The sequence below is a fragment of the Antennarius striatus genome, chromosome 10 (genome assembly GCF_040054535.1).
Source record: "Antennarius striatus isolate MH-2024 chromosome 10, ASM4005453v1, whole genome shotgun sequence".
NCBI classification, from domain to species: domain Eukaryota; kingdom Metazoa; phylum Chordata; class Actinopteri; order Lophiiformes; family Antennariidae; genus Antennarius; species Antennarius striatus.
Genome location: NC_090785.1, coordinates 7,737,746 through 7,756,150, shown reverse-complemented (window position 1 = coordinate 7,756,150; position 18,405 = coordinate 7,737,746). Strand labels below are relative to the sequence as shown.

Below are 18,405 nucleotides of genomic sequence, written 5' to 3'. Positions count from 1 at the left end.
AGTACAGTTTATTCTGACATTTCATTTGTTTTTCATTCAGTGTTACATGTAGAGGCTATGAATTCAATTCATGTGAGTAAATTAAGGATATTGTGCGTTCACTGCTTGTCTCATTTTTCATTTTGTTCAGAGAGAGAGAGAGATACAGACCTCCTGAGTTTTTCTTTTTGTAGTCTGATTTTTTGCTGAGTAATATGGAGTGACGATGAACTATCTCCATATTTGCTGAGCTTTATGGAGACAGTTCATTGTCACGTTTAGTGATAGATTTAGTGACACACAAAATGAAGTAACATGATGAAATCAACTTCTGTAACCCAATGCGGTCAATTTAGACATAAATATTGAAAATAAATGTGAACCCCTAAAAACTCTCCCGTGGAATGCCACAAGGAATTTTCTGGCTGTCAGAAATGCTGCCATAAAACATTACCACATCATTGTGTACTGCCTTTTTTAATTTATTTAACAACCAACACTCAAGTGTCATATACATTCCTAGGTATTTAAGCAGCTGTACAATGGATATGCATCTTCTTTGCTCTATTATCTGTAAGACTCAATGATTGCATTAAATGGGCATGAAGGTCTGTGAAATATTTATCCTTCATTTCTCCTTTCTGTCTCTTTTCAGCCATGTTCAACCTTATTCCAGTGGGGCTGCGAGTGGTTGCCATCCAGGGGGTGCAGACCAAACTCTATCTGGCTATGAACAGTGAGGGCTATCTGTATACATCAGTAAGTGTCTAACTAAAGCTAACTGTTTGTGTGTGTGTGTCTTCCTCTCTGAGTTACTAATAGTCTGTTCTGTAACACTGCTCTGCACTGTATGTACAGTATAGAGATGTGAGGTCTCTGGGAAATATCGAGGTTATTATACTGACAAGACATACTGGAAGAAATCCATCAAAAACACTAAAAGTCCTAAGTTGTTTTCATTCGCTGACTCTTCATAATTGATTCAAGTCTGATGAATAATTCAGTTTCACACCAAATCATGTCCCTTTCGGTCATCTACCCAAATGCCACCACTTTATTGTGTGGCAACCATTGATAAGAGGGCTGACAGGTTGGTTGGACATCTACCCAGAGGGCGTGCAGACACACACCGCTGCTGTTAACCGACAATCCTCATAGTCAGATTAGCAAAGATTGGTCTGTGCGGCAAAGGTCAGGGTTGGTTAAAAAAGAAAAAGAAAATGTTGATTGATTTAAATAAGCTCAGAAAGACGCAAAGAAAACTAAATCTGTAAGCTTTTCATTCTAAAGCTGCAGCTGACAAATGATGTTGTTCATACATAGGCAGTGATGTGATTAGGAAAGAATCAATCCCCTGATTCCCTCATCAATAGCATTAACAAACAGGGTTAATGAGAGTGTGTAGTTATCAGCAAGCAGAAGTTCAGATGATCATTTCATTTGATTTTAGTCGTTATAAAAAAAAGCTCCAGGGTTTTGTTTTTTTTTGTATGAATTCTAAACATAACAAGGATATTGCTGAAAAGATCAGGCCCCTGAGAAACAAACACAAACATTGGATGTTAGAAGGACAATGACAGCAACTGAACCACATAATGAATGAGAGATTGAAATGCTGGGGACAGGTAAAACACCCACCTTCCATACAACAATAACAGCAGATTAATTGTGTGAGCTGTGAGGTTGTAAAAGTCGACCTGTACAGCTGTATAAACACAAAGCCACAACGCTTTAGTCTAATGACACATCTGTAAAACCAAAAGAAAGGCACTATAATCACTGCAGTGAGCGTGGCAAGTGATTGTGTGGTCTGACTTTAATTACATTTTAATGAGCGCTAGCATTTTGTTTGACAACATACCCATAGGGGTTTCCCCTGCACTGCATGCCTGCAGGGAATATACCAGAATAATTGAAATAAAACATGCTCCTTCAACCCCTTCAACATCATTCAGTCCATTTCCTCAGTCAGGGATTTTAATTATAAGAATTTGGCTGTTGCTAATTAAATACTTTCTATACATCAAGCTGTAGAATTCAATACGGATGGATTCTGCCGGCCACAGTGGCAACAGTCCTGGCCCATTAATGGATGCCATGCAATCTGACTATTGTAGATGAGCTTAATATCCTTGAAGGCTTTCAGTTTGGATTTAGGCTTTTGTTTTTCTACCGAAACAGATTTTTTTTCTTTCCTTGACATCTTCATGCACCTGAATCTGAAGATGAAATGAAGAACATTCACACATTTTGAGTGGACCTATGAGGTTTGTCCGAAAGGGTTACTCTCATGCATGTCTTTATTTCCTTAGACTCTGTCTTGTCCATGTAGAATCATCTAATCTAAAGCTTTTAGTTGGTTAAATTGTTTTTCTCACATATTACTGGATTACCTCTGAAGTACTGATTCGTCATTCAGAATAGAGGGATAGAAAATAATGTGTTGTTTTTTTTAACTTGACATGTAAAAATGGAACTAAAAATTTAAAAAAACAAAGTTTTTTTAATTTTTACATGCACTGAATTGAATTGAAACATACATATACTGTATATATGTATACTATATGTGTATATACAGTTATGCTCATAATAATAGCAGTGTATTTAAAAAGATGAGTAAACCTCAAAATTCTTCAAATAAATTTTATTTTAATGCACACAAATGCATCAGGGACACTGCACATTCTATTTCAAAGCAAGAAAAGTGGAAAAAGTAATTGAATTTGATAATATTTTACAGGAATTACAAGAAATCTAGTGTTAAAAAATAGCAGTCGGAATCGACCAATTTCTGTCAACAGGTATTGCAGCCCAGGTGAATTGTACTTCATTCCACAATTCCTCTGCGTTTCTTGGTTTTAACTCATGAACAGCATTTTTTACGTCAGCCCACAGGTTTTCTTTTGTAACCACTTTGTCACGTCTTCTTTATTACAATGGTACTTTGGTCTTTTTGCTGGTAGCTTGACTTCATGTAGACGTCGTCTGATTGTTACAGTACTCATGGACAACTTTATATCTTCTCTGATCGTTGCCATTATGGTTATCCTCTAATCTATTCAAATAATCATTTTTCTTTTTCTTCCCCTTCTTTCTGGTTTTAAAGCATTTGATATAATTTTAGCTGAACAGCTTATTATTTTTTGCAGTTTTTTATAGGTGTTCCCCTCTTTTATTAACTTTTCTATCAAAAGAAGGTGCTTTTTCAGAACAATGTCTTGAATGACCCATTTTACCCTGTTTTTCAAGGACAAGTGCACAGTCAGCATATGCGGCATCAGTTGCATTGATCCTTGAATAAGGACCACCTGTTTAACATCTTTCTTTTTTTTACATAATCAATGACCTCACTAATTAAACTCAGGGTTGCTATTTTTTTTGAGCACACTTCTTTCGGTTAATGACTCAATTTCAGCAGCATGGGCATCATTCTTGTTGGGTCTGTTGGTTTTCTATACTAACCCTTGGATAAACTTACGTGCAGCGTAGAAGTTGAAATTCTGAAAAAAACAGCAATTTATCTTTCTTGTGGTGTGACTACTATTTCTATCACAACTGTATATGTGTATATATGTTTAATGTATATAGTATACTGTACGTATAAAGGTATACCTCACCCTACGTCATTATTTGGTTTCAGGAAACACAACATAATTTGAATTAACCTGCTCCAGGCTGTTCTGTACTGTACTTTATTCATGAATGCATTTTCATATATGGTTAATAAAAATGGTTAATAAAATACTTTAGGCTTACAAAACAAAAACAAATTGTATTTTTTATTACAGAAAAAAAAAATCAAATTTTTTTTTTGAATTTTGCAATGTTTACCATGCATTGCTGATGCTTTATTTATGAATGAATGCTAAAATAAAATAAAAAGTAAGTTGAGAAAAAGATGTATACTTTTTGACGTAAAAATGTATTTCCATGTATATTTTTTCAAAACCAACATATAATTGAGGACATTATATGTCGAGGTATAACTGTGTATATAGTATATACATATACACATCCATACAAATATATGTATATACAGTATGTGCATATATGAATGTATACTTACAAGAGAGGAAAAATATAGGCATATATGTACATATATAATCATATACGTAGTATATATGCATATATAATATACATGTACACATACATACTGTATGTAAATGCATTAATGTTGGTGTGGAGTAAAGTATAAAAGCTGCAGTATAACAAGAACACTGCTAAGTGCATATATCATGTGGAATGCGATACGTCTTGCAGGTTCTTTTTAAAGCTGATGAGTACATTTGGAAAAGGGTTGTAGAGCTTCAGCTTTCTGCCTTAGCTGAATTGGAGAGAGAATTGAATTGAATGTTTAGCTGGTGCCTAACCATGCCTGTCTTACTGAGATTGCTGCTATGGTAAAGTGCTGCCCTGAAGCCAGACATTAAACCAGCCAATGGCATGTGAGCAGAGGAGGGAGATTCCCAATCATCAGTGGAGCAACAACAGATGACGTGATTCTGGGTGGGGGATGCTCTGCTGTGGGGATCTGGATGTCTCCCTTTTTTCTGGGTGTGTGTGTGTGTGTGTGTGTGTAAGCATACGTGTGAATGGAAACACGACTGAACAGTGAGTGAATGCCCAGAGAATGTTTAGGATATAATTAAAAAGAAACATTCACATTCTGTTCATGTACATAATACAAAATTGTAAATGCTTACACAGAAAATGTTTAGATGAGAGAGATTTATAGATCTTATTTAATTGCCCCTCTCATTTTCTGTTTGCCTCTCCACATTTGGCACACATGTTAGAGCACAAACACATGTCTTGCTAACACATGAAAATTCTCTGCAAAAACAAACTATTATCAAACCAATACAGTTTTTCACAGCGGTAGCAATGGAGAGGATGTTTCCACTGAACACAAGAAAAAATGCTTCCAAGCTCTGGTAATATTTTCAGAGATGTGTCGGGTGTATTTTTAGATCCTTGGCTGAGTGGACTCCACATATTTCAGCAGGCATATTTGCAGTGGTGTTTATAATTTCCGGTGGGTCAAATTTGAATTAATTTGAATCACTGACACTCGAATTTCAACCACTGACACTCGTCTTGCATAGACTTTAGGGCTCTTGGGGTGGCTTTGAGGTGTGTTGGCTCATTAGTTATGTCTCCAGGCTATTCGAATTATTGCCAAGGTCATGCATCCAGTGCAAAAGTCCCTACTTAAGACAAAGAACCTTTCACACTCACTTATAAAGGCCCTCTGGATATGTATTAAGTGTCATTTACATGTGTATGAATAATGTACAGGAAAAGGCGAAAGAATGCCTGAAACAAATTTGATGCCAGGATTGTATGTTCAGCATTCCAAAAATTATGAAGATTTTTATCCCAGTGTTAATCCACTGTCAGCACAGACTTTGGCTGTTCCGTATATAATCATATATCCTAATCGTATGTGTGCAGGATTTACATCACTGCACTTAGATATCATGCTAGTAGATTCCTGTTAGATGTGCTGTTGCCACACACTCATGCCTTTTAAATCATTTAACAAGCTCAGTCCCTTTGGAAAACAACCACTGGTTTAAGGTTTCACTTCACTGAGCTCTGTCATTAACTACTTTGTCCTGTGTGTATGTGTGTTTGCTAATGGCTTGAATGTGTAGCCTGTGTGGGTGTGTCTATTTGTGTTTTGTGTTTGCAAAAGTCTTTTCTATTAGCTTAAAAACCCCTTTTATTCCTAAACAAACAAACATGAAATGAGAAGAATCTTTGTCTGTGGCTGAAGGAAAAGATGATTTTTAATCCAGTTTGATTCTACTGAAAAGACTGTGACATTGAAAAGCAGGATTTAGGAAGATTTAGTTTCAGGGAGCAGCTGTTGCATTGGGTTCTGTGATTCACACAAGCACTGATATGAAGGAAGCGGCGACATTAGTCAGACATGATTTCATTGGCATAATTTGTGTCATCTCCGTTTGGATATGGCAGCTGAAAACACACAGGGCAGTGTGCAGCATTGATTTGGCTTGTTTTAGGCAAATAATAATCCAATTAATATATATATGTATATATATAGAATAGAATAGAAAGCCTTTATTGTCACTATACTGTAAATAGTATAATAAGATTTGGGCAACTCCTCGCAGTGCAATAATTTAACAGTAGAAAAGGAGTAAAGAATAAAATAGAAATACAAGTATATACAATCGTTACGGTTTTGATTATTTACAAAGTGTATACGTCGAATAATAAAAATTTATTTAGTTTATTTTTTTCCGGACATGCTAATATAACAAACTTCACACCTTCATCACATTTACAACATCAACAACAACATCTGAAAATAAAGGGAAATCCATGTTTTTTTTGTTCCTTAATCCATGTTTCTTACATTGATGATGTTGGATGGTTTTTCAACTGTTCTATGTAATACTTGACGTGTCCAAAATTGGTGTAGAGGCTCCCACTATTGAAGTGATTCTGTTGTACAGATCTTCGGTGTAGTAACAACTCTTGTCCATCTTTGTTACTCGTATTTCACAAACTCCTCTGCGCTCCTGACCACCATTGTTTTCTTCTGCTCCGGAGAAAGCCCCCGTGTTTTGATGAAGATCTTGCCGTTGTTTGTCCAGGTGTTGTCGATCAACCCATTCTTCTTCAGTTGTCGAGCTTTTTTTTAGCGATATCAGTATTCTTTTTAGTGAGATTATCATCAATGTAGACATTTTTTTCCCTTTCAGTTTGAAGCCTTGTTGCAGAAAAGCAATTTTGTGTTTGTGATTCTGGAATTTTATCAGCACTGCAGGTGGTCTTCTACCTCCAGATGCTAATGGATAACATGTCTCAATCTGGTCTGGATCTATAGTTATCTCCAGATCCCTCCGTTGAGAACTCACATGTTGTTCCACAGTCTCTATGTCAGCGCTGTTCCATCTCCCCTGGCCACAGCATGTGCGTGATGCCAGTGATGATCACATCATTCATGCGAATGCTTTGTTCCAAATCATCCATTCCTTGTTGTTCCTGTTCTAAGACAATTCTTTGGTATTTTTCATCTATGTCTTTCTGCATTTTCTTCATTTCGTCCTTCATTTCTTCCATGGTGTCCAGCACAGGTTTTAGCTTTTCTTCCAACTTTTTATCAAAGTCACTCCTTAACTTATCAAAGTCACTCTTTAACTCACTCTTTAACCCTTTTATAGAAGAGAACATCTGGTCTAGAGTATCCTCCGATTTTCTTCTTCCCCTTTAATTTTTACAGAGAATCAGTTTATTTACAGAGGAGATCAAAACCATTACGATAGAATTTCTTCTCCTGCTGATCGGATCAGAGAAACACCATTCACCGGTAATTACTTCCTCGAAGCCAACAGTAAGCTGTTCGAAAGTGCATCGTAATTGATCATGTTTTCTTGACATGATTGCCGTGCTAATGGATTATGCGTTTCACAGTTACACTTGCCACTGCTGAATTGTGTAATCATTTGATAGAGTACAAGAGGTATACAGGAGGGGAAATTTTGTGCTTGTGTGTGGCCGTATACGTGCTTTAAATTCATGATTATTAAAATTTGGTTGGGATACATCCATAAATATGTTCCCCGATTGAATCTGTCTCTCATATTGACAGGTCTAAGATAATGAACAATTCTACCATAACTTGATATAAAACTTTTGCCTGCCTCTCCCTTCTCTTTTCTCCGTACATTTGAATTAATTTGGTCTTGACATATCTTAATGATTTTAAATAATGATTTAATGATTTTAAATAAAAATGTTCATGTTTACGTGTGCTGTTATATTAATTTTATGTCATGAAATATTTACCTGCCTATATCTATAAATCATTAGACAAACAGTTCATTCCAGTTTCAAACTGAAATTTATTAAGAATAAATTGTATAAATTCCTGTCGTATTTTTTTTTAAAGCTTTGCTCTTTTTTTTTTTTTAAATGCAGTGATAAAATGTGGATGTTGTGATTTTATTTTTTAAGAAATATAAAATGAAACCAGGGATAAAGTTGAAGAATAATCAGCCAATCAGTGCCGTGACAAAAACCTTCTGCGCACATGGGGCATAATTGGAAGGAGGAGATGAAGTTATATCACTGTTGGTACTGTCACAGATTTTTTTAAAAAGCTGGAAAAATGCTAATATTCACTGAGAGGTCTATAAAGTTAATGACTGGGTTTCTGTAAGCTAACATCAGGCTTTTTTTTTAAAATAAAAATATTTGTGTGGACATTGTGTAACTGAGGTCGCCAGCTGTGCATCATTTGGACAAGAACTTGTAATAGTTGCATATTTCATGGAAAAACCCACATAGTGTAATGGGATCATTAAAAGTCCATTTAGCCAAACCACCATAGAGACAACGGGGGATGGAGATGAGATGACTGATATTATTGTCTATGCAGTTAGGCTCCTGTTTTTCTTTTTTTCTTTTTTCAAAAATTCATTCTAAAGCGATTTCTCCTCACTCCATCTGGCAGCGAAGTCGTGATTAAAGTGACGACACATTTTTTTTTCCCTGGGAGAATTCAGTGAGTGCTATTTACTGAACGGGATGCAACTGAAGTCCTTTCAAAGGAATCTGGATGTTTCTGTCTATCAAAGACTTGTTAAAGGAGAAATGGGGTTCCCCTGTATCTTTGGCCCTTTCCTTGTGTCAGGCTGAGTGAGACTTATCCATAGACCGACTGCAATGAAGCAGCACTGGCCAACAGGCTGTCCTCGTTCTTGGCTCTAAACGTCTGAATCCGAACGAGTCTGTTCATCAGTAGATTCTTATTCGTTTCCAGGCTAGGTGCAGCCAGCCAAATCCACATAAGCTCATTATTAGAGGTAGAACAGAACTCCTGGCCCAGAGAGCTGAGCAGTCTTTTGTTGAGCTCTGAGTTGCTGCTCATAAGTGAAATGAATGCTGCTTAGCTTATTTTTTTAAAGACAGCTAATCAAAGTCAGGCAGTAAGAAATGGGGAAGGTGTTCAGGCTGCTGATTGGTTAAAAAAAATTAAGGACTAGGATTAAGAAAGCAGTTGAAGACACAAAAAATATCGGATTTAAAATAGAGACAAATGGAGAGAATCATTTCATGGTTTGTTGAATGCTTCATCCTCGGTGTAAAATAAAGGACATTAGCAAAATTAAATTAATGTTTCCACTCATTTTTCTGTTTTCATTTGTTGTCTCTAAATTCATCATATCTGTGCAAGAAACATTTCACTTGACAGAAAAGGTCATTGAAGAGCTCTGACTATGAAATGTGTTTGCAAAGATTCGACTGTATACTGTAAATACCATAAATTAAAGAGTTTCTTTTGTAAAAATTAAATTCAAAGCACTGGAAATGATTCTGGTGCGCTTAACATTGAACAAAAGTGAAAGTTGCACCAACTGTCTGTCACTGAAAAAGATTGAGCAATGACACAACAGACTCTCCAGCTTGTTTGATTGCTCTTCCTTTCAATTTTGCAATACCTATTAATTAGGTTACACCAATATTGATTCAGATATTTAGCATTGATCAATGCACTTGTAGGCTCAAATGCTTATTGCGCATCATAATAAATTGGTCTTTGAAAAAAAATGTATGAAGAAATGTCCAAAACTTGTAAGATTAAAAATGTTATGTGTTCGATGGTGCTGACAGAGGAAGGCTCAGAAAGTCAATAACGTAATTTATCTGTGAATAGATCATCAAAGCAACTTCTTGATTTATGCTCTAATGGGCAAAGTATAAATATTGATTTTTAGCATTTCCTGGCGAAGCAGGTTGCATTTGTCTTTCCCCTGCTAATGGGGTGGTTTTTCTTAAGGATATTAAAAATGATAAGCTCATCATAACAGTGTTTCTAAAAGGTTTGCGTTTCTCAGTGTTTCTCAATGAATTGAAAAATATTGTGCATGACAAGAACACTTAATGTATTTACATAAGTAAGGGCGCAACAGTACATGAACTTTATATTACAAATATAGCATTAATATCATCTTGACAAAAACTGCTGTTTGGGAAAAATAAAGATAAAGGCAAGAAGGGCACATTATCTTATCCTGCCTGGTTGACACTATCCAGAGAACAAGACTGGACTTTCATCATAACAGCGCAATATCCCAGCTGGTAGGTTAGCTGGTGGCGTTTATTTTAGTGTTTGGTACCTCTGCCATGTTGCAGCTGAATGGAGAACTGGTCCTGTGCCAACATGATGTGTGCATCTTTTGAATTCATTGTTGTTTCTGTCATAGACTTTTGTCTAGTGTGGCCTGTAGAGGCCAAATCAGTGAGAGGGGATGATGAATGACTTTGGTGGTGAGTCTGTGATTTGTGTCTCAAATGTGCTCGGTGTGGCAAAAGACACATAAAATATGGTAATGTTCTGTGTTGTCTTGAAACGTGATAAATATGTGAACATTTTCCAGCCTGTTACACTTTATTGCTTTAATGTCTCATAGCTTATTTAGATGTGTCTTTTGCATAGACTTTAAAAGCACATCACCTGACATGAATCACCTTCATCGTTTTTGAAGTTTAGTTAGCGCTGCACAGGAAGAGGGTGTGTTTTCAATGATGTGAAATAAAATATTATGCAGGCTGTCGTACATGACCTCCTGTCTGTCATGGAAAAATAGAAGCGTTACTATTCTCACCACTGATGTCCAAAGATGTTTTCTTAACTCGGATAGGGTTGATCCTGGGTAGACCGATTTTTGTCCGAGAGAGACACATGTTCCTCCCTTCTCGACGGAAAGCATTTTCTAAAGCCTCGTGTAAATAGAATTGGTGTGATAGCCATAGTGATATTTCATTGCACTCTATAATTTTTCACTTGCAGAAAATTTGGCAAGTAGAAAATCTGAAACTGTGCCCATTCCCTCGAGGGATATTGTCATCTTATTGGACACTCCAGTAAATTGGACCAACAAACCAACAAACACACACACACACACACACACACACACACACACACACACACACACACACACACCCTTTGGGTTTTGTACACACCAAAGCATCCTTACTTTTTGTGATTAAAAGGTAAAACATTTTCCATACGAATTGAAAGAACAGAAAGAAATTATCGTGTTCCACCAAAGTATAAAGAACTGACCATACATATTTAACAGCCATTGGAAAAATGAGAATGTAGTCTTCATCTAGCCCATATATTTTATTAATGCTTCCCTGTATCTGTCAATCACTGTTATCTGTGCTATAAAGGGCTACATTATTCATTACAGTAAATGGAATGAATAGGGGAGCCTCTCAGGAGACAAACATTTTAAAGCAGGGCCTTGAGCTATGAGAGGGCTTCTTGTCTCTATTGTTGTTTAAGTGTGTTTTGCATGTGCAATGCACTGTTGCTCAGCTGCAATCTCAACCAGTTAACTACTGCATATCAGCTGCTTCTGTTCACCAAGTTGTTCAAAGCCTCTGGAGAGTTGGTGGATTACTGCCTAACGACCGTTATGCACTCTCTACTTCTCTGTTTCCTCACAGGAACACTTTACACCAGAGTGCAAATTCAAGGAGTCAGTTTTTGAGAACTATTACGTGACATACTCTTCCATGATATACCGGCAGCAGCAGTCAGGCAGGGGCTGGTACCTCGGTCTGAACAAGGAAGGAGAAATCATGAAGGGGAACCACGTGAAGAAGAACAAGCCAGCAGCCCACTTCCTTCCCAAACCTCTGAAAGGTAAGGCAACACGGATCCTCAGGGTCACGTTATATATTATATAACCTATTTATACTAATCAATCCTTATTTAACCAGCCTTGTCAACTTTGAGACTTCACAATTAAGAAAAATAAAACATGACAGCAGGTTAAGGTCCTCTTTTCCCATTCAGACAAGTTCACAAGTAGTGCTCTGACAGGAAGCAGCATTCAGAGGAGAATCAGGAAGAATTAGACACAGTCTGCACAGTTAGAGGTGGAAAGGTGTGAGGTAGGGAGTTTCTGAGGTACGCTCGCCGATTAAGTGTAATTCTTGGCATCAGTGATGAAGCGATACTATGTTATTTATACAGAAAAGTTTCTTGGTTATTCAGCTGAGCCACTTTATTTAAAGGGTATTTCTTTTCTTTTTTTAAATATGAAACCCTCCTCTGATTAAATGACCACATTTTCTTTATGCTCTCGGCTTGTCTGGATATTGTTTTTAGTAGAGACTAAATGAGCCACAGTCTGCATAACCTTCTGCCATTAAGCGTTCTCCTTTGGCGTGGAGCTATCCAAATAGCTTCCTGTAGCCCATGGGTGTTCAATTAAAATAGCAAGAGGTCCAATAAGTCAACCCTCCTCCCCTGCTGAGGACTGAACAGTTAGATACTCGTAAATATGTTCTCCTGCTTCAAGGAATCAGTCTAGTTATATTTTTTTATTGAGCATACTATAAAATGTTGACAGTTTTACAGCAAAGTGCTTTTGACTTAACTCATTTCTTAATATATATTTGTTGTTAAATATGTCTGTTTTCCAGGCCGCTTTGGCAAAGATACAAAATGACAAATAAATTCTAACAGTCCACAAATATGGAAAGCAAAATACCATAAACAGGTCATCTATAAATTTGCATTACAAATAAAATCCTTCCACTCCATAACAACTCCATAAAGATTCCTCAGAACCAAATAAAAGGCTCCGCTGCAATGAACTCCGACAGTCACATAAGACGGAAGCCAAAAGCATAATAACAGATCAACTACAGGTATACCTCGGCTTACATCGTTTCGAGTTGCATTCATTCTTGATTTAAATAAATAAATACGTGGAAAAATAAAAATAAAGTTTACGTCATTTTACTCAATTTTCCATCTGTTTGGGAATGGTTATTTCAGGTTTAGCCTGAATTAATTAATATTACATACATCCTGAAACCAATTAACACCGTCACACCGTTACTTGTATTACAGCTTAGCACAGCAGGTGTCCAATGTTCCAGTTGTAAAAAAGGAGAAGCTGCCATCTTCACTCAGTTTCATGATGAGAGGAAACGTCTCTCTTCATAGCTGGAGAATGTGCACAGTCCTCTAGGAGAAAATGTCCAAAGCCTTCTGTAAAGCAGTTGCTACCAAATCACTGTTTTTCGCTAATAATAATACAGCATGATATTTGATATTTCCATTTTTGATGGATGCAAAAGATCTAATGGAGAGGAAAAAAAAATCAGCTTTTTTTGAGCTTGTTGCAAAGAAAATAGATGTGTACTTTTCTAGGAAGACATCTAGGAAGACTCCCTCTCAACTCTTCATTAGTAGACCATCTATCATTTTTCCTTAATGTCAAAAGGTGTCACAGTCTGAGCAGAAGCCTCCTCTGGTCCACTAATCGGTAACCCTGCTCCAGCCGAGCTGGTCACACTCAGTTCCAGACAGAGTTTAGGAGGGGGCTGAAGCATCATCCTTGACCACAGGCACCAGGAACAATAAATTTAACTCTTTGAAACATAGCAGCCAGGAGGTTATTTTTCAGTGCTATAAAGTCACTGAGAATAATAATAAAATATATAGAGCCCCACCCATGTTGGCTTTATGTGTGGCAGTGTGTGTGTGGACAGCAGAGAACACAGGGAGGAGAGAGGGAGACAGGGTTCTGTTCTCTGCTGAAAAGCCCAGAGTCCTTTTATCTTCAACAAGACACAGATTTACCTGTTAGCAGAGAGGAGACAGAGTCTGCTTTCACTTCAGTGGGATAAAATAAGAGCACTTTTTTTCCCCCTCGGTAGACACAAATGACTCGGAAGACTAAAACACCAGCTCTTTATTTAGATTGGTGATAGTTCCATATTTTTTTCTTTTTTTTTCTCACTAATTTTACATTTTCCTGCCATTCTATTGTAAGCCTTAAGTGACTTTTGGAATTGTTTATTTCAATATGCATTTTGCAGGAGTAGGTTTTAATTACTGTACTGATATTACACAAGAGGTAACACTCAAGTACTATTTTCCTAGCTTCTTAGTCTCGCACAAGATCAAACCCACTAAAGTAAATGATTGAGTATACTAAATAGACTGAATGCAGAATGATTACTGACTCATGACTCAATGATAGGATTTTGGGTTAAGGCTGAATTAAAGAAAGGGCCGATATTCACAGATCATCACCTCCTCCAAAGAGGTCACAGGTCAGTCAAGTCCGTTTGTGTTTTCTTTTTTATTTTATTTTATTTTATTTTCTAGTGGGATTGACAGCAGGGTTTTGCAAAAACTACTTAATAGATTTCCTTGAACCTTGGTGGGAGGATGGGTGTTGAGCCAGAAAAGGTGCCGATCGAGATAAAGGGAAAGTTTTTCTTCTTTTTTTGTTGGAAGTTAAGTATAGATTAAGGGACTACATGTTCTTGGTCAGACATTTACCGTGCATCTTCTACTCATCACAAACAAAAGTTGTAGAGAATATTTTTCTAAACTAAAATGCTGGGTTTCTGTCAGAAAGAATACACTGCTGGATGTTACCTGTTTGGAATTACATTCCTAATTTATTTCTATTTGTCAACGCAATTTATTTTGGTGGAGCTCCTCCAGCCAAGAATCTATGAGGATTAAGGATCTATGTTTGCCCTCTGAGATCACTATAATAGCTTTTCACTTTCATTGCACAGGCAGTCCAGGGGGCTTCAAACGCACTTAAGCATAATAGCCGGGGAGTGATTGCCTTTCTTTTCTCTAAGAGGAACACTGAGAAAAAGAAAAGGAGAATATCAGGGACCGATATGGGCTGAGTGTGAGCCCAGGAGATTCTGAAAAACATTGCACCAAGCAAACATTTTTGTAATTCATCTACAGCAAGATAGAGTATTTTAGATATAGTAAAAAAAAAAAAAAAAAAAAGAGAAAAATGAATTATGCAATTACCATAATTGTTGCTGTATTTATTATAAGTGTGAAATATTCCAGATATGCACAGTATGCACTGGAATAATTTAAATTTCAGATGCAGCAAAAGGGGTTTGGAAACAGTCTCGTGAGAAAAACATAGAGACGAAGAAAAATAAAGGATTACTTGTTCCAGCAGCTCGTAAAGATTCAAAGGCAGTGGTGTTTCAGGGCACCAATTAAGAAGCTGTCTCTGCACTGGCGGTGGCATCCCCTCCAGCCATTACTCACTACTCTACTGGTTCCACTCTGTGAGTCTCAGCCCACAGCCACTCAATCTGTCTCTCTCTGGATGAATGGCGTTCAGCTCACGTCAATCAAACTCAAACAGGAAAAATCCTCTTCCAAGTCTTGATGTATGGCACAAAGAGTCGCCATCATCGGTAGCGGGCATAAGGCGTCGAGCGGTATCTGTTAGAGAAACAAGGGGAGATGAATGAATATAAAAAATGACAAGATGGTTGTTATTGGGAATTAATGTTTGAAATGAATAGCACTGATGATTTTGAGGGGGTCTCAAGCCCCAAAGGGTGTGACCCATCAGCGGTTTTCCTAGTGAAACCCTACCATTCAATAACATGTCTAAGGAAGGTCTTTTGGATTGCTGCTGTAACAAGAAATGCTGGGCTAAGTGAAGCTTGTGAAGGACTGGCTTTCGCTGTTTCAGCCACAGACTCCCAGAGGAACGATCATCAAACAGCATCCTAGGCAGAACGATGTTGACAACATCCTGAAACCAAAGGCTGTGAACGTCAGATAACTGATATTTCATCTGAAAAGCGGTTGCTGAGATGCAAATGGATCCCATATAAGCACACACAGCAAATCTAAAGCAACCACTGGCTTTAGTATTCCACGTAGCATTAAACTCCGTTTGCTGTGATTCAGCTTAATTCAGCAGATTAAAGTGCTGTAAATAAGATCTCATATTATATCAGCTCAGGAACTATTCAACTAGCTAAAATAATGATCTGTCTTACTCAACATTTCTTTCAAAGGTCTCAGCAAACAATGAATCACAGTCATTGTCTTTCTTTTATTGATTTGAAAATTTTTAAATTGCTGATTATCACTTGTTTTTCTCTTCCTACAGTGGCAATGTACAGAGAGCCATCCCTCCATGACTTGACAGAGTTCTCCCGCTCCGGCAGCGGCACACCCACGAAGAGTCGGAGTGCCTCGGCTGTTCTCAACGGGGGTAAAGCCGTGAGCCAACACGAGTCGACGTAACCCGGCAGCCGAACCCTGGCCCGGGGGACGAAACGACGAAACCTTACCTCCATCAGAGCGTGAATCCAAGCAGAATTCTCTCACAGATCAACGGTTCAGGACTAGCTGCATCAACAGACCACAAGCAAACACCCAGAAACCATCAGTTAGATACCATCATGGTCAGTCATCATCACAACAGCATCAATATTGAACCACTTTAACAGCACATTACCCATTTGAAAAGATAATTACAATTTTTTTTTTTTTTTTGGCTTGAGATTTATCTTATTTTACCTTAATCACTATTTTTTTTTGGTTATCATCACATACCACTTAGCAACTTTATCAGATTTTATTTTTCTTAATTTCCTCTTGACAACAATATTTCTTTGGTCATGTTGATACCAACCTCTGCATCTGTCATGCAGGGATGGGAAGTAACGGTGCTGGTTTATGAGGCTGCAGCGGTACAGTACGAGCCCTGATCTCTGTCTCTACCATGCTTCTGTGAATACAAAGCCTATAAACTCCCTGGTATGGCACAGCCTGGTGCTGCTGGGACTGTGTCCAGCCAGACGGTAGCTCTCCTGCATCCTAGTGCACACGCTCAGAGACTGAGTTCTCTAGCACGGGGAAACGAAGCCTATGTTCAGCTGACCTAAAATATAAGGGGCAGTGTGGCTCTTTTGCAGTTTTCATTTCCTTTCTGATGCCACAGCTGTAACTTTTTCTTTTTTTTTTTGGCTAATTTTCTGAATTAGCGGAAATATTTGATAACTCTATTTTGCCCCCCCCCACATTCTCCCTTCCCTTACCATTGTTTAGCATTGTTATTTTTGTTGCTGTTACATCTTTGAAAAGGGTTTCAGCTAACCAAAGACAGAGTGAAAGAGTGTCCCTTTAAGCAACTGAAAACCGAGCCAGTATAAGGAAGGAAAATCTGGAATGCCTTTATTGTTCTTTTTTTTTTTTTTTTTGGTGACAGAAAGCAAAGATTTGGTAAAACACGGAACAAAAAACGGACAAAAGAAGTGATTTTAAACACTTTGAAGATGGCGGTGGGCTTGGTGTTGTGCTGTTTGCTTGATGACCGAGGTATGAAGCAACTATTCTGTGTCCCCATTCCCCTCTGTTACCACTGTGTCACAATGTCTCTTGTCCTCGTGATCTTTTTCCTCTCTCTGTGCTGTGTCATACTTCCAAACCTCACCCACATTCTTTTTTTGTCAACTTATAATGACTGCAGTTCACCGTAGGAATACGGTGAAGCTCCCTTCCCAGGATGCTTGTTATGTGTTTTAGTAACTTATTGTGGTATAAATATTTTCTATATTTAAAAAAAAAAGGAATACTGTGGACATTTAGGTGGCTTAACATTTTATAGGACATGTCATATTTGTAAAAGTGGAAAAAAAGAAAAAACAAATACAAAAATGAAGACCTTCCCTTTCTTGCACAGGGCATGTACAAACACAATTATGTACAAAAGGACCCTCAGTGTGGGCTAGGTACTCTTCCCTTCGGCTATGTAACTTTTTTTTTTCCTGGTACATGCTTTTGGGAGGCTTTCTTTTTTTTTGTTACTTCCAGAAGGAGTATTAGGTGAACCTATCTGTTGCATGGGAGAAGGCAAGGACATTTGGGTCTAGAGCTGCATGATGTAGGCTATGTGTATTAAACCCATGTTGGATCATGTGTTCCAAACAACAAGGCTAAATCTGATAAAACAACCTTCACAGACAGTCAGTGTGGCTGCCTGATAACTTCCAGTTGTTTATTATTTGTTGTATACACAAAAATGCACTGAATAAAATGTTTATATTAAGATTTACTTTTAAAATGTGTCAAATTTTCTTCTTTGAGTCAATGGTCTTATTTTTGTCTGCAATATTCATATGTTTTTATGCCATTATACAAACGAATGGATTGTGGGAACCAGATTTTAGTTGACCTGAACTATAATAATTGCTTGTGTATAACAGAGAGCCATATATGCTGCATTCTGGCTCGAAAAGCCTTGAGGAGCGCCTGAACACTTGACATCTTTCCTATATCTGTTGTCAGCATCATGTCACATGCAGCTGGGAAATTCCATTAATTGTCTCAGAATTGAGGCTGACAGGTTTTATAGAACCACTTCTATTTGAAACATCAGTGTCTCTTGAATTTGAAAGGACAGAGACCAGGTACCTGGAAACCACTGCTATTACAGTGCTGCCAAGTCTTCATATGTGCAGAGAGAATGTGACTTGAGTTAGTAATTACCTGGTGAGGAAATCGCTGCCAAGGCAAGCTGGATCTGAACGATAGCATGACATCGTGTTAACCTCCCATCCATCTGT

The 18,405-nt window shown here is 37.6% G+C and overlaps 1 protein-coding gene across 5 annotated transcripts in view; it reads left to right on the top strand.

The window, feature by feature from the left end:
* fgf13a (fibroblast growth factor 13a) overlaps positions 1 to 17,861 on the top strand; it is a 78,456-nt gene extending 60,595 nt beyond the window's left edge. For 4 of the 5 annotated variants that reach the window (XM_068325314.1, XM_068325316.1, XM_068325312.1 and 1 more), the window contains 3 exons: positions 635 to 738; positions 11,473 to 11,671; positions 15,945 to 17,861. In XM_068325314.1, the coding sequence (XP_068181415.1) occupies positions 635 to 738; positions 11,473 to 11,671; positions 15,945 to 16,081 (440 nt within the window). In that variant the 3' untranslated portion in view covers positions 16,082 to 17,861. The remainder of the gene's footprint in view (positions 1 to 634; positions 739 to 11,472; positions 11,672 to 15,944) is intronic. The other variant, XR_011037171.1, reaches the window with a different exon arrangement.
* The last annotated feature ends 544 nt before the right edge of the window (positions 17,862 to 18,405 follow it).